We start from the raw sequence: 17,068 nt of genomic DNA on the forward strand, positions 1-17,068 counted from the left end.
GTGTGTTTCATTTGCATATGAAACCCCTCCTCTTACTAGAAACAGCTCTTCGTCTTCAAATGCGTTTCTTTCAGGAAAAAAAAAATGTAGTGTGGAGTTTGCGGTTTAATATGAAATAACACAAGTATAATATAATTTATGTTTAAGCGCACATTACATGTTTGCAATGATTTAGTTGTTAATGCGTTTCATCGCATTCGCACCAGTCAAAATAAAGCACCAAGGTGCCATTACCCATATGACCATGAAGGTTTAAAATGGCGTGTAATACGTTTTTCTTAGTCTGGCATTCATGCACGGGGCAAATTACATATCATGAAACATAGCTAAAATGCACAATATAATATAAATAAAACCATTACCCAGTCCAACACATACTACAATTAAAAGTAAAAAAACAAAAACATTTATATTTTATTTATAACATTTAAAACGTGGCGACTTGCCTCGACCTGACATTTCTGGAAAAATACACTTTTTGGCTTTCTGACAAGAAAGCCAAACGTCTTCGCTTTTCTCTGTTGGACAGTCATTTTAGTAAAAGCTGTTGATTAAATACCAGTTGATCTCATTTTTTTTTTTTTTTTTTTTTTTAGGAACTGACGATTCTTTTCCTCATCCATTTTTGAGGATATAGAGTAGAGGTGTGTGTGTGTGTGTGTGTGTGTCAGTTTTATCTTCAGTAGAGGTGAGTGTATGTACTATTGTTGCTCCAGTAGAAGTCGCTGCTCTCACTGTTTTCATCGCAGCAGCACTTTTAGAGGAAGAAAGCGACCGGACGGCTCACACTCGCCGATAACCAACCCAAACCTCCAAAAACCACTTGAATTTATATTTTAGGTAAAGGATACACACATCTCAAGATAATTTTCACCATATAGCTTTTCAGAATTTCTTGATACTAACGACTGACACTGTTTTTAACGCTTTACGTGCCTAATTTTTGGGAGTAGCTGTTAGCTTTAGCATCTCTGGGTTTGGTTCAGCGCGAGGTCAGCTAACGCTAACTAGCCCTTTAATGCTCAACATTAACACATTTATCGTCTAAAATACGACACGGAAACGCAAGGGTCGCTGACATACGGGTTAAAACATTACTTTGAAGTGATTTATATTAGGTGTGGTCTAGCTTATAGCTGTGAAACCTTTGACAGGAGTGTATGATTAGCTGATTAGTCAGTCATGGCGCTGGCTGATTGTAGTGCTGCAGCAGTGTTTATGCTGCTTTAGCTCAGTGTCACGTTACTCTTTCCCTGTATACATTTCAATTTACATAACTATCGTGCTTGCTTGTCACCTATACATCATTATTATCCTGAATTTGCTTTGTCCTGATCTCTCACTACCGAGGTTTGGTGATCTTATGTTGGAAAAGGGAAATGTGCCTTTTAGACAATAGTAGGACATTCGGTCAGCTGAGCGCTGCTTGATTACTGTCAGTGTGGTTTCATTTTGTTGTTGTGAATGCTGTATATTTTATTTATTTCGACTGTTTATGAGTTGGTGTCATTTTAAGCTTTGTATAATTTTTCTTTCTACTTTCCAGTGCAAAAATGACGACTGCACCATATAACTATTCCTATATTTTCAAATATATCATTATTGGTAAGTGAGCAGTTTGTTTAACACAATACACTGTTTTATCTATCTATCTATCTATCTATCTATCTATCTATCTATCTATCTATCTATCTATCTATCTATCTATCTATCTATCTATCTATCTATCTATGTTATAGATGTTCCATAATATTTAATTATTTTTTGGACGTTTGGTTTGGCTCATATATGTGTGTGATTATTTGTTGTTTATAGGTGACATGGGGGTTGGAAAGTCATGTTTACTCCACCAGTTCACAGAAAAGAAATGTAAGTGCCAAAGGTGGTATGAATTACACTAAAACAAGGAATCCTTAAAGGTGCAGTAAGCGATTTTCTGATTTTTTTAAATCACCAAAAAAAAAAGAAAAAAAAAAGGATCACACCCCTATCTTGATGCCTCCGCCCCCACATTAATGTACACGCAATGCAACACAGGCAACGGTTATGGTGGAATCTGCTGTGCCTGCCGCCTGAGGGTATGATGTCATCAATAAGTAAAAGCAATTAGTGTTACTATGATAATTCAGGTCGAATGTCTAACTGTTATTTAGCTCCTCTACTCCTTAAATTGCAGTCATCCCTTCCAACCCCAAAAAAACAAACAGTTTTCATGAACAGGTCCCTGCATAACACCATGGTCCAAACTAAGTAACTCGTATATTAAAAAAATGTGACAGGATTAAGGGGGTATAGCTATCACTAATAGGGGAACCAAAAGAAAAAATATATTATTCATTCATTCATATATTAGGAGTGTTATCTCACTTTTCGGACACACTTTGGGAGCCAATGCTTGAAACAGGCGGTGGAGGAGGTTTAGACTTTCCAGGCTTATAATAATAATAATGCGAATGAACAAACAAGCGAAGATGACACATGAGTATATATTCAAGCAAAAGACATCATATCTTAGTTCTGTGAAACAACAAAACCAACGTTATTCGTGTATCGTGAAGAAATAAAGCAACCTCGGCATCTGTTTTCAGGCCTTCCCGCACCTTAAGGTCTCTCCAGCGTTAGAAAGCTTCTGTTATTAACACGGGTCCCACCTCTTGTCTGATCGTAACCCTTCTTTTAAAAGTTATATTCCCCTGGCCATTTCCTCTTTTGTATTTTTTCTGCCATCTCTCTTTCTAATGTCTGTCTTGTGCACTGAGCTCTCTCTCCTCCCCCATCATGAGTGGATACGCCCCCTACTGCTGATTGTCTACAAGTGTGTTTTGGTGCTGTTTCCGATCCACTTTTCAACAGCATTTTTCAAAATCGCTTGCTGCACCTGCTTATTGAGGCACAGGCTAATACTAAATACGTTTGTGTCATGATACTGATCATTTTGATAAAGTTCTCGTCTGTATGCAAAGGAAAAACATCTCATATTTTAGTACATCGTTGTCATGTAAACATGACCTTTAATATCTTCACTTGCAAGAATAAAAAAAAAACCCTCAAATCTTTTATTTTGGCGGAGAACTGTAGAGAAGCCCTTAAAGTTTTGTGACAGGTCACTAACAATTCCAATTACAAATCTAGTTGAAATGCTACAATCATCTGTCCACAAAAATAGGAGATTACACTAATGTGAAAAAGCATAACTGCCGCATGTTGCATACCCAAATCCATGTTAAATTCAGAGCACATGCAAAGATGGAGTTTGCAGCATTTACTGTGAACCGAGCTGCTCTGAGATACTGAAAACTCCAGATCATGAGCTATTTTTGTGTAAGAACACAGTGCCACGCTCTGAAACACGCAGTGCAACAGAGAGATGTATAGATATTGCAAAAAAAAGAGTATTGAAAGATAATTTTAGTGTCTGTGTATCAAAAAATATATATTTTTGACCACATATGTTATCCTTTTTATGCTTATGTCCTTATTTTAAACAAGGTGGCTTCAAAAAAAGTTCTTCATTACTTGAATAACTTCTACTTTATCCTTTTAGTTATGGCTGACTGTCCTCATACAATTGGTGTTGAGTTTGGCACACGGATAATTGAAGTGAGCGGGCAGAAGGTGAAGCTTCAGATTTGGGACACGGCAGGGCAGGAGAGATTCCGTGCTGTCACACGCAGCTACTACAGAGGAGCCGCCGGGGCCCTCATGGTGTATGACATCACCAGGTAGACCAATATTCCTACTCTGATCTCATTGAGGTTACATGTTCATTGTTATCTTTTGAACTGCTCTTTTTATTATTTAAGCATCAAGGAAAATATGTGATTCTTGTTGTTTTTTGCAGGCGAAGCACGTACAACCACCTCAGCAGCTGGCTGACTGATGCCAGGAATCTCACCAACCCCAATACTGTAAGTTCTTTCCGTTTTAACTATAACTTAAGCCCAAACTTAGTACTTTTTATTAGAGCCCGACCGATATGGATTTTTGGGGGCCGATACCGATAAAAAAAAAAAGCCAGATACCGATATATCGGCCGATATTATTTATGTGTATATTATACAGTAGCAATATTATGTATGTGTATTATAGTACAGTACCAGTCAAAAGTTTGGACACACTTTCCTATTGGTGTGTACTTTTGATGGGTACTGTATATAGAATACACAGTATAAATAGAATAAATATATAAACGTTTTGCAATGATCAGTCAAATGTGGTGATCAAACACTTGTGTGACAAAGATATGTAATGGAGACAGGGTGAATGATAGAATGAGAATGATACATTTGAGCTGTAACCAAACTAGTTTGCATTGCATGTTATATTATATTATAAATACTGTTGCATAATCTTCACTAACGACTTTGTCTTTTAATTTAGTCACGTTATATAAAACATAACTTGTATCAATAAATATATCAAAATTGTCACTGACAAAACCTTATTATTCAATTCAAATGTATTTGTATAGCGCTTTTCACAATACATACAGTGCCTTGCGAAAGTATTCGGCCCCCTTGAACTTTTCGACCGTTTGCCACATTTCAGGCTTCAAACATAAAGATATAAAACTGTAATTTTTTTGTGAAGAATCACCAACAAGTGGGACATAATCATGAAGTGGAACGAAATTTATTGGATATTTCAAACTTTTTTAACAAATAAAAAACTGAAAAATTGGGCGTGCAAAATTATTCAGCCCACTTAAGTTAATACTTTGTAGCGCCACCTTTTGCTGCGATTACAGCTGTAAGTCGCTTGGGGTATGTCTCTATCAGTTTTGCACATCGAGAGACTGAAATTTTTGCCCATTCCTCCTTGCAAAACAGCTCGAGCTCAGTGAGGTTGGATGGAGAGCGTTTGTGAACAGCAGTTTTCAGTTCTTTCCACAGATTCTCGATTGGATTCAGGTCTGGACTTTGACTTGGCCATTCTAACACCTGGATTTGTTTATTTGTGAACCATTCCATTGTAGATTTTGCTTTATGTTTTGGATCATTGTCTTGTTGGACGACAAATCTCCGTCCCAGTCTCAGGTCTTTTGCAGACTCCATCAGGTTTTCTTCCAGAATGGTCCTGTATTTGGCTCCATCCATCTTCCCATCAATTTTAACCATCTTCCCTGTCCCTGCTGAAGAAAAGCAGGCCCAAACCATGATGCTGCCACCACCATGTTTGACAGTGGGGATGGTGTGTTCAGGGTGATGAGCTGTGTTGCTTTTACGCCAAACATAACGTTTTGCATTGTTGTCAAAAAGTTCGATTTTGGTTTCATCTGACCAGAGCACCTTCTTCCACATGTTTGGTGTGTCTCCCAGGTGGCTTGTGGCAAACTTTAAACAACACTTTTTATGGATATCTTTAAGAAATGGCTTTCTTCTTGCCACTCTTCCATAAAGGCCAGATTTGTGCAGTATACGACTGATTGTTGTCCTATGGACAGAGTCTCCCACCTCAGCTGTAGATCTCTGCAGTTCATCCAGAGTGATCATGGGCCTCTTGGCTGCATCTCTGATCAGTCTTCTCCTTGTATGAGCTGAAAGTTTAGAGGGACGGCCGGGTCTTGGTAGATTTGCAGTGGTCTGATACTCCTTCCATTTCAATATTATCGCTTGCACAGTGCTCCTTGGGATGTTTATAGCTTGGGAAATCTTTCTGTATCCAAATCCGGCTTTAAACTTCTCCACAACAGTATCTCGGACCTGCCTGGTGTGTTCCTTGTTCTTCATGATGCTCTCTGTGCTTTAAACGGACCTCTGAGACTATCACAGAGCAGGTGCATTTATACGGAGACTTGATTACACACAGGTGGATTCTATTTATCATCATTAGTCATTTAGGTCAACATTGGATCATTCAGAGATCCTCACTGAACTTCTGGAGAGAGTTTGCTGCACTGATAGTAAAGGGGCTGAATAATTTTGCTCGCCCAATTTTTCAGTTTTTTATTTGTTAAAAAAGTTTGAAATATCCAATAAATTTCTTTCCACTTCATGATTGTGTCCCACCTGTTGTTGAGTCTTCACAAAAAATTACAGTTTTATATATTTATGTTTGAAGCCTGAAATGTGGCAAAAGGTCGAAAAGTTCAAGGGGGCCGAATAGTTTCGCAAGGCACTGTATTGTTTCAAAGCAGCTTTACAGAAAGTGCATTTCAGAAATGTACATAGAAAAAATACAGTTAGTTAATCATGTATTAATTTAATGTAAAATATTATCTTCTATTTTTAGTCTTAATTCCTCTAATCTCTACCAGTGGAGGAAGAACTCATATTTTTACTAAAGTAAAATTAAGAATATCATAATGAAAACGTTTTTAATTACATATGTACAGTACTTTTATACTATTTTTAAATTAGTAAGCAAAATGTACTAAACGTGAAACAGTGTTATATAATTATATAAATTATTGGAATATTGCTTGATGTTGTAGCGTAGCGTTATAGGCAGAATGAGCTTCAACACTGTCTACACCGGACGCGGCCGTTATTGCTCGCGTCGCAACAGCTGTTTACCCTAGACGCGAAAAAGAGCCCGTTACAAAGCAGAATGGGGCATCAGTTTACTATCGGAGATTTGTCGCTCGCGCATTGCATTTTAATCAATGTTTCATCAACATGGATTTAATAAATAAGAAGTAAATATAGCAGACAATATAATCAGGACTTCTCAGCTGCTATTATTATGGCGCTTTTCCACTGCTGGTACGGCTCGGTACGGCTCAGTACAGTTCAGCTCGGCGCGACACGGTTCGGCTCGCTTCGCTTTTCCACTGCTGGTACGACTCTGCTCGGCACGGCACGGCACGGCTCGGCTCGCTTTAGCTCGGTTTGCTTTTCCACTGCAGTTAGTACCGCTTCAAAGTGGGTGGGATTATAGTCGGACTGTAATAGTTTATCCGCTCCTCGGCAACCAACGAGACGAACGTCTGCACTTCGTCCACTGACCACATTCAGCCATTTCTTTTTTTATGGAAGTTTTCTTTCTTTCTTTTTTCTTCAAGCAAGTCAAGCAAGTAGTTTTAAAACATGTGCTACAGCGGTGGCTATTGTCTACTGGCTATTTAAATCGAGTGGGTTTAGTGTCTCGTGTCGCAAATACAATGACGCTGATAGTGACGATTCTGTCTGTCTGACCAATCAGTGATCTGTAGTGTTTTCACGTCACATTTAGTATCGGTACGGTACGCTTGGAACCTCAACAGAGCAGGTACCATTTAAAGCGAGCCGTACCGTACCGTACCATGCAGTGGAAAAGCGCCAAAGCGTGCCGTACCGAACCGAACCGTACCGTTCCATGCAGTGGAAAAGCGCCATTAGTTCCCTAGTCATCACAAGCTCACACAATAGGCTACGTGACAGAGAAATCAATTCTGTGAATTACACTGCGCAAATCAAAAGTAATAGGCTACTACCCACCGGATGAAGAAGGGTTGGCTCTCAACAGAACATAAAATATTCATTTTATTTTATTTTTCGTGTTCGCATTTATGAGGAAAAAACAACGGATGTGACAAGCTCTGAAAGCGGCACTAAAAGACTTTCAAAGATAGGCTACCTCAAACAGAAAGTCAAAGCCTTTCATTAAAGTGAATTTCGTTTTGTATTAATTGTATCTTAATTTTAATCAATGTTTCATCAACCAATTGCCTGGATTTAATAAATAAGAAGTAAATATAGCAGACAATAGATAATCTCGACACGGAGGCGCCAGCGCGTGAACTGCAATTCGTCTCATAAATTAACCGAAACTCAGCATATAGACCTGAGAAATATATCGATATTGAAATGTCTACTTTTAAACAGAACAATTCAAAACGAAAGACAGACTGCTCTCTGCTGTAATCCGTATGAAATGTGCATTTCTCTCTGGCGTGTTCACTGAAGATCGCGAGTCAGCGTCGTCAACTTTGCAGCGACACTGACTGAAAACACTTGTTTATTAAAGGTGCTCTAAGCGATGTCGCGCGTTTTTTAGGCCAAAACGTTTTTTGTCACATACAGCAAACATCTCCTCACTATCCGCTGGCTGCCTGTCCCCCGAACACACTGTAAAAAAACGCGATCTCTGTAGACAGCCCAGGCTCCACAAACAGCAACAAAAACAAACTGCGGCAACCCGCTCCCCGAAACATAACAAACTGTTCCAGCCAATGACCGACAAGAAGGGTTTGGGGGGTTAGTGTGCGCATTAGGGCTGGGCGGTATGACGGTATATATCGTTACCGCGGTAGAAAATGTCAACCGTAACAGATTTTTTTATTCCGTGTATACCGCGAAATGCAAATAAGTGGGCGTGGTTAACTCGCGTGCAACGTGCGTAAGACTGAAACACTGAGAATTGTAAAAAGAAACACGGAGAAAGCAGATCAAGAGGATCCACAAAGGAATTACATTTTCTAAAGGGTTGTTGTTGTTGTTAACGTGATATTTTACTGATGCAGACGTGATGTTGTTGTTAACGTGGCATTTTACTGATGCAGAAGACGCGCGCGTGCACACGCACTGAGGGAGCGCGGTGTTCACCGGGCTATGGTCAAATAATGACGCAGTTACAAGGTGTGTATAATTTAAACTAGGCTACTTAGTCAACACTAACAGTAGCTGCTGTTCGGTTTTCAAACTGCTGCTCCCCTGCTAGTCACTTCTGAACTTCTATTGATTAAAGCGCAGGGTGACGGGTTGCCAGATATCACAAAAAGAGCAAAACAAGCCCCTTAAAAACGCAGTGTAGCCTAAGCAGACATGGCAAAAATGTACCGGGGAACACATTTAAACAACTAGTATTACTATCCTACAAAATTAAAAGGAAGTAACTAATTTATCATGAATAGAATAGTTCAATATAAAATATTCAGATATTATAAACTGATTGATGAAGTAAAGCATAACATGAGATTGAAAAATTATTCAGAAACACTTTATTTAAAGTTTAATTGCTCCTATGAGTTGTATTTAATATCAATCAGTTGGGGGCAGTTTATCTAAAAGTTGATGAGTGTGTTTTGTTTATATTTAGCTATCTAAATAGTTTACCAAATAAATAATTTACCAAATAAGAGAAAAAGAAAACAATGTGAAGTACTTTTCATTTCTAAAGTATTTGCGTTTATTTATTATACAAAGCCCTTTTTGTCGATTTTTCGAGAATAACTACATATATAAATATCTATATCGTGAAATATATCGTTACCGTGAAATAAAATGAGTCATACCGTGAAATAGAATTTTGGTCATACCGCCCACCCCTAGTGCGCATGAGGAGGAGGGAGGGTCTAGCTAGCCTCCGTTTTGTTTGACAATAGTTCCAACGTCAAAAAGAAGTGACGTCACCCAGGATCGCTTAGAGAACCTTTAATAAACAATTAAAATGTCTCCTTGCTATATTTGATGTAGGCCTACTCACAATCATAACTTTTGCCAGTTCTTTGTGACAGCTTTTATGTGCTTTATTGCCACCGCCACCCTTACATGAATCACGGCACCCAGATTTTTTTTAAATATTCATTTATCGGCCATTATAAATCCCGATACCGATAGTTAGGAAAATGCCTAATATCGGCCCGCCGATATATCGGTCTGGCTCTACTTTTTATTTTAACTGCAGATGTGGTTTACATGAAGAGCAAACTTGAGCCTGTGTAATGCTGCGTTCACACCAAACGTGAATAGAGCATCTGGCGCGAGTGATTTCCATGTTAAGTCAATGTAAAGACGCGTATACGCGCGTCTGGAGGTCCTGCGGCGCGAATGAGGCATTTAGCGCGGCACGGTGGAATTCGCGTCTGACGCCCGAGTTGAAAAATCTGAACTTTGCCGTCAGTTTGCGCCGCGTTAACCAAACCAACAAACCTGCTTGCTGCTGTCACGTGATGAAGTGACGTGATAAACGGGGACAGGCCCGCTTTTCAGTTTATAATGATATTTTATATTTTTGGCCTCAATAAATTATTTTGTAATATGACTATATGCCTGGTGTGGTTCTAATGCACAACAAAGAAAATATTTTATCACATAACTTGATTTCAATATATGAGACATATTCGTTTCGTATTGAATGCTATTTATTCCATATCTAATCTAGATTATTTGAAACATTATTCTAATGTAAAGACAACCAACATACTTTAAGTGCATAAGAACATAGTTCGTCTGGACAGTGTTGTGTGAGAAAAAAAAACACAGGACAGGTTAATCACTTTTGGAGGCTGGCTCAATTTATCATCAAAACAAAAATAAATGGCAGATTAGGTGGGCGAGGGTGATCTTCACTTCGATGTGGGACAACAGGTCATCAAACTGGGACAGGACAGAAGGTACCGCTGAAAGCGGCCGTCATCCAGGCGCAGCTCCTGGAGCAAATGATCAAACTCGCCAAACTCGGAACGCCTCCGGAGGGTCTGGCGGACTCAAGTTCTGTTCTGCTCTCCAGAGAAAATACAGAGCGGTGACTCTCGATGAATGCTCAATCAACATCAGCCATCTTGCAAACAGACAACCGCCTAGCACTTGCCCCTCCCACAAGAAGCGGATTTCGCTTCAGACGCACGTCAATTTCGCTTCAAACTTTTGCTTTTTACGCGCATCCTATTCGCTCTGGACGCGTGAATGGATTCAAAATGTGCAAGCGTCCAACTAGATTTGACGCTCTATTCGCGTTTGGTGGGAACGCAGCATAAGACAATCTAAATATTTCCTCAGGTGATCATTCTAATTGGTAACAAAGCAGACCTAGAAGCCCAGCGTGATGTCACATATGAAGAGGCTAAGCAGTTTGCTGAAGAAAACGGTGAGGTGGTTGTAATTTAAATTATTTGTGTGATTATTTAAATGATTATTAATATCTTTAAAGAATCTTTAAACTTAAAAATAAAATGCAAAAAATAATCACCCAAAATCATATTTCTTTCTATTTTCTCTCAAAAACTATTGTTTTTATTGAAGAATATACAGTTCTGTAATATAGAACAAAACTTCTGGAATAACAAAACGACATGGGGTAAATTTAATATATTAAATTAAATGTTAATTCATTGTACTTTGTTGTGGGGGTGGGATGGTTTTTAGTCCATTTATTGTTGTTGTTAACTGAATAGCTCAGATCAAAATGATAAAGTGGTCCACTGTTGAATTGACTTCAAGGCTAATACATTGCCAGACATCCCACACTCACTACAATCTTTTCAAACAGGTTTGTTATTCCTTGAGGCAAGCGCAAAAACGTAAGTGGCCTTTAGGGCATCTTCCATTAGAGCGTATGCACGTAATTTGTCAAATTCCCAGTGTGATATTTCAGTTCTCTTTAGCATCTCTGCATATGTCCATCCAACAGAGGTGAGAATGTGGAGGATGCTTTCCTTGAAGCCGCAAAGAAGATCTACCAGAACATTCAAGACGGCAGCCTGGACCTGAACGCGGCCGAGTCAGGGGTCCAGCACAAGCCTACCGCCCCCCAGGGTGGGCGGCTCAGCAGTGATGCACAGCCTCAGAAGGAGGGCTGCAGCTGTTAATGACCATGGAGACTTCACTCTCTCTGTTTCTCTATTCCTTCCCCTCCCAGATCCCACCTCTGACTCCCTCTGTATCTAAAAGTCTTTCCCCTTCCAGTATGTTTGCTCATGGAGACTGGGGCCAGATGGCTCTGCGTGATGGAGGTGTAACATAATTCATGCTCTCTTCTTTCCCACCTTCACTTCTCCTCTGTATTCCCTCACTTGTTTTGCTTGTTTCTCATACACACACACCCCAGTGCTCCCATTAAGCACTCAAGGGAGGACGGCTCCTCCACTGAACACTAATCCTGAAGAGAGAAGATGATTGTCGATAAACTGAAGAAATGCTGGGTTTATCCTTTACAGATGTGATGTGCGTAACTATAAACTAAACATCTCATGTACAGGGGGGCTGTCTGAATACTAGAGTAATGTAAATGAAATGGAAATATTGGCAAACGTTATTCGTGTTGAAGTGATCAGGAGAACATGCATCAACATTGTATGTAACATTTTGTTAAAAATCTAAAACTGAAATATTGTATTCTGTTTTAAATTAGCTGTTTTTGCAGTTCACATCCAATCACCAAATATTTATCCCTGTTTGTACCTATTCAGGAAATAATATACATGTACTATACAAGATTAGTATTGTTTTGAGAAGAATCTCAATGGAAGGTCCATTGTAAAAAAAAAAAAAAAAAAATCAGCTATGGCTTTGGTCGTTTCAGACAGTTATTTTAACTTAGTAACTGTTATAGTAATATATTGAAGAGGCTGGGACACATTTTAGGTCCTGAAGAATGTTTTCCGCACTTTGCAGTTTTGATTTGGTTTTTTCCGAGGGCCTGGAGCTGGTTTTGTGTTAAGATCTTAAGCCCATACAAGGTTTCAGATCCCCTTTCGGCTGTTTTTGAGCATCTGTAAATATTTTAACATCACAGTAGCTTAAGAAACAGACCAGCTGGAGAAACATGTACCGAATATTCAGGCCCTGCAAATTGTCATCATATCAAGATATTCATATTGTTTTTACATTAATAATTTCAGTTGCCTTATGCTTTGCTTCTGTTCACTCTGATGTGCTGCCCTTTTTATTCATAATCCTCATGTAGCTTTTATCAAAAGAATTCCAGCGATTCACTTGTAATAGAGATTTTGCCTTTTCAAAACATTCCATTAAATTGATTTCCAAACACTGGTCATCTTTTGCGCTGAGCTGAGTTTCTTGAAGGTTGCTTAAGCATGATGCACGATACGACTGCTTTTACAGGCATCATGGTTTTCCCCCAATCCAAAGGGAGTTCATAAAGCCCTACAATTTATGAATATGTAACGAACAGGCCACCACAGCATGAGAAATATCATTGTGGGAAAATTCAGCCCTGATCTGATTACTACAGCATCTTGAAAAAACAACTTAAAATGGGCTGATGCGACAACCAGCAGTTTTTTTTTTCCATAGATGCACATTTGCAGTGGACCGATAAAAAGGCAAAAACATGCACTCCAAATATGATTTTTCTATAAAAATTTGTGTATTACGGTAGATTTTAGATGTTTTGTAAACCGAAAATCCCTTTTTAATTTGTGTTTACTGTCTTGCTTTTTTCACATCTTAATGACATCTGCAAAAATTAATCTTCTGCTCTTGAACTCAAGTATGTCTTCTGACTGTAAGTGACTTTAATTTGTAATTATGTTAATAAAGACAATACTTTAGACTGAGGTTTTGTCCACATATACAATTGATCGAACTGTATATGAGCAATAATGAGAGACATCTTGGAACATGAGAAACTGGACAAGAAATGAGGCTATTGATTGTATTGCACACTCGCTTTAATTAAAGTATTTGATTTGAGACAAACTATATTAAGAGAAGTGCTGTAATAAATACTCTGCATATCATGGTTTTGAATACAAGATCATTTTTGACAAATGAAACTCATTCGTTCCAGAGCACAACCTGTTTTTGTGCATCACATGATACCATCACATATACCTGCATCTGTTTCAACTGTAAACACTAACAAAACATTCACAAGGCATTGCCTACTTTTAACATGAACAAAAGGCACGTAACAGTCATTAATAATTTCATAAAGCAACAACAAATCAGAGGTAGAGAATGAACTTTCACCATGTTATTTTTTACCTCAAGTGTCAGTTTCCTTGTTTGTATGTGGAAACTGAAACCCATTTTTTTTTGTGCTGTAGAGAAGGTTTAAACATCCAGCCTCTGCCCTAACCAAAAGAGGAAGTCATTGAGATGGTCTTGTGGATTTGTCTGTGTGCCCTTTTCTTGCAGATGCAGGGTTTAATCGAACAGCTCCTCTGGATTCATCTGTACTCCTGTAACCACCTGCTTCCATAATCCGATAAAGAAAGATAGTTTCTTCTTTAAATTCTGCATGGTTAATATTCGGTATATGCAATTATTTGCTTATGTCAATACAGAAGTGCCAGTGGACCATTGTTTCTGATCCCTTACATCGGTATGTTTTGGCAGAGCTTCCAGGTCACTCAAATAAGAGGAGTCTTTGGAAGAGTTGCCAAGGAGCTGGTCCAGTTTGTCAACATGTCTGCGCAGACCCTGAATGCTGCCTTCAGTCTGCAGTCTGCGCTGACTCAGAGCCTCTTGCTGGGAGAACATGCGACTGCGCAGTTGAACCTGGAAACAGACAGACACTCGAATCAGCCCTAAGATTTAAAATATTATCAGATAAAATCTAAATCAATGTCTAATAATATAAAGTGTGTTACCTTATCACAGGGCCAACGTCCTGCAGAGTTTAACTCCAACCTGCCCCAACACACTTGCTTAGACATTTCTAGTAATCCTGAAGACTTTGGTTAGCTGGTTCAGGTGTGCTTAATTAGGATTGGAGCTAAATTCTGCAGGATAGTGGCCCTCAAAGATCAGGGGCCTCGTGTAAAAAAAAAAAAAAAACGTCCCTAGATTTCATCCTAAAAGTGTGCGTAGATTTCCCTTTATAAAACCTCCAGCCAACTCCTACCCAAAATAACCATATATGGGGCTTACAGCGCCTCGTTTTACTATGCATAACTTCATCTGCATATGATTTTTATGCATATTCCATTCACATGATACCATGTTTAACACAAGATGAGATAAGAACCATGTGATCAGATGTATATCAGATGAGTTTAAATCATTCTGTTTATTTGATTACTTTTAATGAAAAGAGCGGTCTAGAGTGTCCTTACGGTGCGCACATATTTACGCCTAGTTTATTTTTATAAATCCTGATATGTGTGTGGAAAATTGTGTACGCACTACACACATTTCAATGCCTTTTTTTGTGCGTAAGCAAATTTTATACATCAGGCCCCAGGATTGGACACCCCGACTTATCAAATGATCAAGATATTGGCTGTGTCCCCATTCAATGGCTGCATCCTTCTAAGGACTCGGTCCAACCTTCGAAGCCGTGGCCTTTTAAGTCTGAGCGTTTTTTAATGGGGCGGTCTGGCTTACGGAGGATTGTTCTTGTCGCCTAGCAACTGTGACAGCAGCTATTGACGAGCGGCAGTAACGTTTGTACTGGACCTTTTTTTAAGTTACCGTATATTAAACTGCCAAAAAAAAAAAAAAAATCACAACCTGTTTAAATATGTTCTCCTTGATCCATTTGTGTACATAATAAAGAGTATAAATAAACTATATTAAATCACATCTATATTATTCGAGTAAGTAGAACCCAAAACCCAAACAATTCTGTCGTCACCAGCGCGATGAATTCTGGGGTATGCAAGGCCGCGAAAGGTCCATCTGTTTTATCTTTTCACGGGAAACGAAGGGCACGTTTTGAGGCCGCATTTGAAGGAGCCTTCGAAATGGGACAGTCTTTGTCGCGCCGTGGTCATGCAATCGGCCTTCAAAGGATGCAGCCTCAGAATTGGGACAGCAATTGAGATCCTGATTAACTTAACTGTACCTTCAGGTGGTCCTCCTGCTGCCTTAGTCTTTCCCTCAGTGCTTCCCCTCGCCACTGTTCATCCTGTTTGTAGAAAATGATCAACATTAGCCCTGTTCATTGCTTCTCAACTCCTGATTAACAAAACACAGTTTACAAATGTGCCAGGTTTGAAACTGCAGAAGCAGAAAGAGACCCACCAGTCATATGAGCTACTTTTTGGTGCTTTATCGTTTTTGGAGCTCCCTCTGTGTTCCATGGATAGAATAATCAGACTTTTCAGTAATAAAATGCTGAGTAAATGTTACTTAAGAGCAGTGGTTCTCAACCTTTTTCACTCTAAGGCCCCCTTCTAATATCCACAACAATATCCTAATTTTATTTTCAAAACTTATTTTAAACTAAGTCCTTGTTTCTGTAAATTAAACAGAAACGTGACTATTTCAGTTGTTTGTGATTTGCGGCATTGGGATAAAGGATAAGGATTTTAAATATATATATATATATATATATATATATATATATATATACAGTATATATTTAAAATCCTTATCCTTTATCCCAATGCCGTAAATCACAAACAACTGAAATAGTCACGTAAATTAATTGGTTAAAAAGAGTGCATTTAATAATTTAATTATTTTTAATTTACAGAAACAAGGACTTAGTATAAAATAAGTTTTGATATATATATATATATTTTTTTTTTACTCAATTTGTACCCGATAAAATATTTTAAAGTTCAACTAGTAAACTAGTAAAAAATGCATTATACATAAGATTGCCCACTGTGTTTTAAGATTTTATTAATTTACCAGAGTTTTCCAGGTGTACAAGTCACATTTTAGGCTTCCTCATACAGTAAATGCAGGTTTACCAAGACAGTGGTTCTTCAAGGAACAATTCAGTTAAAGCGATGGTTTGCCCCAAAAAACTTTCATCATTTATTCTTCCGTGGAACTTATTTTAAAGAATGTTCGTAACCAAACAGTTCTGGTTCCTATTTACTTCCATTGTTTTTTTTTTTACATATAATTGAAGTCAATGGGAACCAAAACTGTTTGGTTACCAACAATCTTCAAAATATCTTCTTTTATGTTCAGCAGAAGAAAGAAAAGTATACAGGTTTGTAACGAGGGTGAGTAAATTATGACAGAGTTTGAATTTTTCCATTATTTTAAATCATTTAATTCATCATGAGGCCTTCTATATGTTTCCAGAGGCTCCCTAGTAGGTCCCGGCCCCTGATTCTGAACCACAGCTTTAGAGTAATCTGTGCACTTTTACACCACTATCTCCCATTCTAACACACTTGTTTAAGAGGTGCATATGAAAAGCCTCACCTTAGTGTTGTATGCTGGATTCCCCAAGGAGAGCGTAACACTAGGATGATTCTCTTTCAGGCTGTCTGTGTCTGAGGAGGCGCTAGAGGGCGACTCCAGCTCCCTCACCCCACTGTCAATCTCCACTTTCATCTGTGACCTCACAGAGCGCACGCTGTCCTTAATCTCACATAGCCGAGAAACTCGTTCCTCTTGGCCCTGCAGCTGAGAGAGGCACATGACAGTCATTCATCTTTCTCATATCTCCCTGATAACCATGCACAGTAACATCACATGTGCTGCAAAAATAGTTA

General features: G+C 38.7%; 2 protein-coding genes across 6 annotated transcripts in view; one reads left to right on the forward strand and one right to left on the reverse strand.

The window, feature by feature from the left end:
- Positions 1 to 694: 694 nt before the first annotated feature.
- Positions 695 to 12,696, forward strand: rab14 (RAB14, member RAS oncogene family). Its single transcript, XM_056236412.1, has 8 exons — positions 695 to 840; positions 1,547 to 1,605; positions 1,816 to 1,869; positions 3,545 to 3,722; positions 3,842 to 3,908; positions 10,701 to 10,788; positions 11,191 to 11,221; positions 11,332 to 12,696. Exons 2-8 carry the CDS (start codon positions 1,554 to 1,556, stop codon positions 11,507 to 11,509), a joined length of 648 nt encoding a protein of 215 aa, XP_056092387.1. The 5' UTR covers positions 695 to 840; positions 1,547 to 1,553; the 3' UTR covers positions 11,510 to 12,696.
- Positions 12,697 to 13,315: 619 nt separating this feature from the next.
- cntrl (centriolin) overlaps positions 13,316 to 17,068 on the reverse strand; it is a 42,214-nt gene continuing 38,461 nt past the window's right edge. For all 5 annotated transcript variants that reach the window (XM_056236256.1, XM_056236281.1, XM_056236248.1 and 2 more), the window contains 3 exons: positions 16,776 to 16,979; positions 15,454 to 15,516; positions 13,316 to 14,165 (listed from right to left, as the gene is read on the reverse strand). In XM_056236256.1, the coding sequence (XP_056092231.1) occupies positions 13,938 to 14,165; positions 15,454 to 15,516; positions 16,776 to 16,979 (495 nt within the window). In that variant the 3' untranslated portion in view covers positions 13,316 to 13,937. The remainder of the gene's footprint in view (positions 14,166 to 15,453; positions 15,517 to 16,775; positions 16,980 to 17,068) is intronic.

Source organism: Rhinichthys klamathensis, unplaced genomic scaffold (genome assembly GCF_029890125.1).
Source record: "Rhinichthys klamathensis goyatoka isolate OS25496 unplaced genomic scaffold, OSU_Roscu_1.1 h1tg000019l_1, whole genome shotgun sequence".
Taxonomy (NCBI): Eukaryota; Metazoa; Chordata; class Actinopteri; order Cypriniformes; family Leuciscidae; genus Rhinichthys; species Rhinichthys klamathensis.

Coding starts and splice junctions, on each gene's coding strand:
- rab14 (XM_056236412.1), top strand. CDS start 1,554: ATGACGACTGCACCATATAACTATTCCTATATTTTCAAATATATCATT. Junction 1,870..3,544: donor CCAGTTCACAGAAAAGAAAT/GTAAGTGCCAAA, acceptor TTATCCTTTTAG/TTATGGCTGACTGTCCTCAT. Junction 10,789..11,190: donor GCAGTTTGCTGAAGAAAACG/GTGAGGTGGTTG, acceptor CTTTTCAAACAG/GTTTGTTATTCCTTGAGGCA.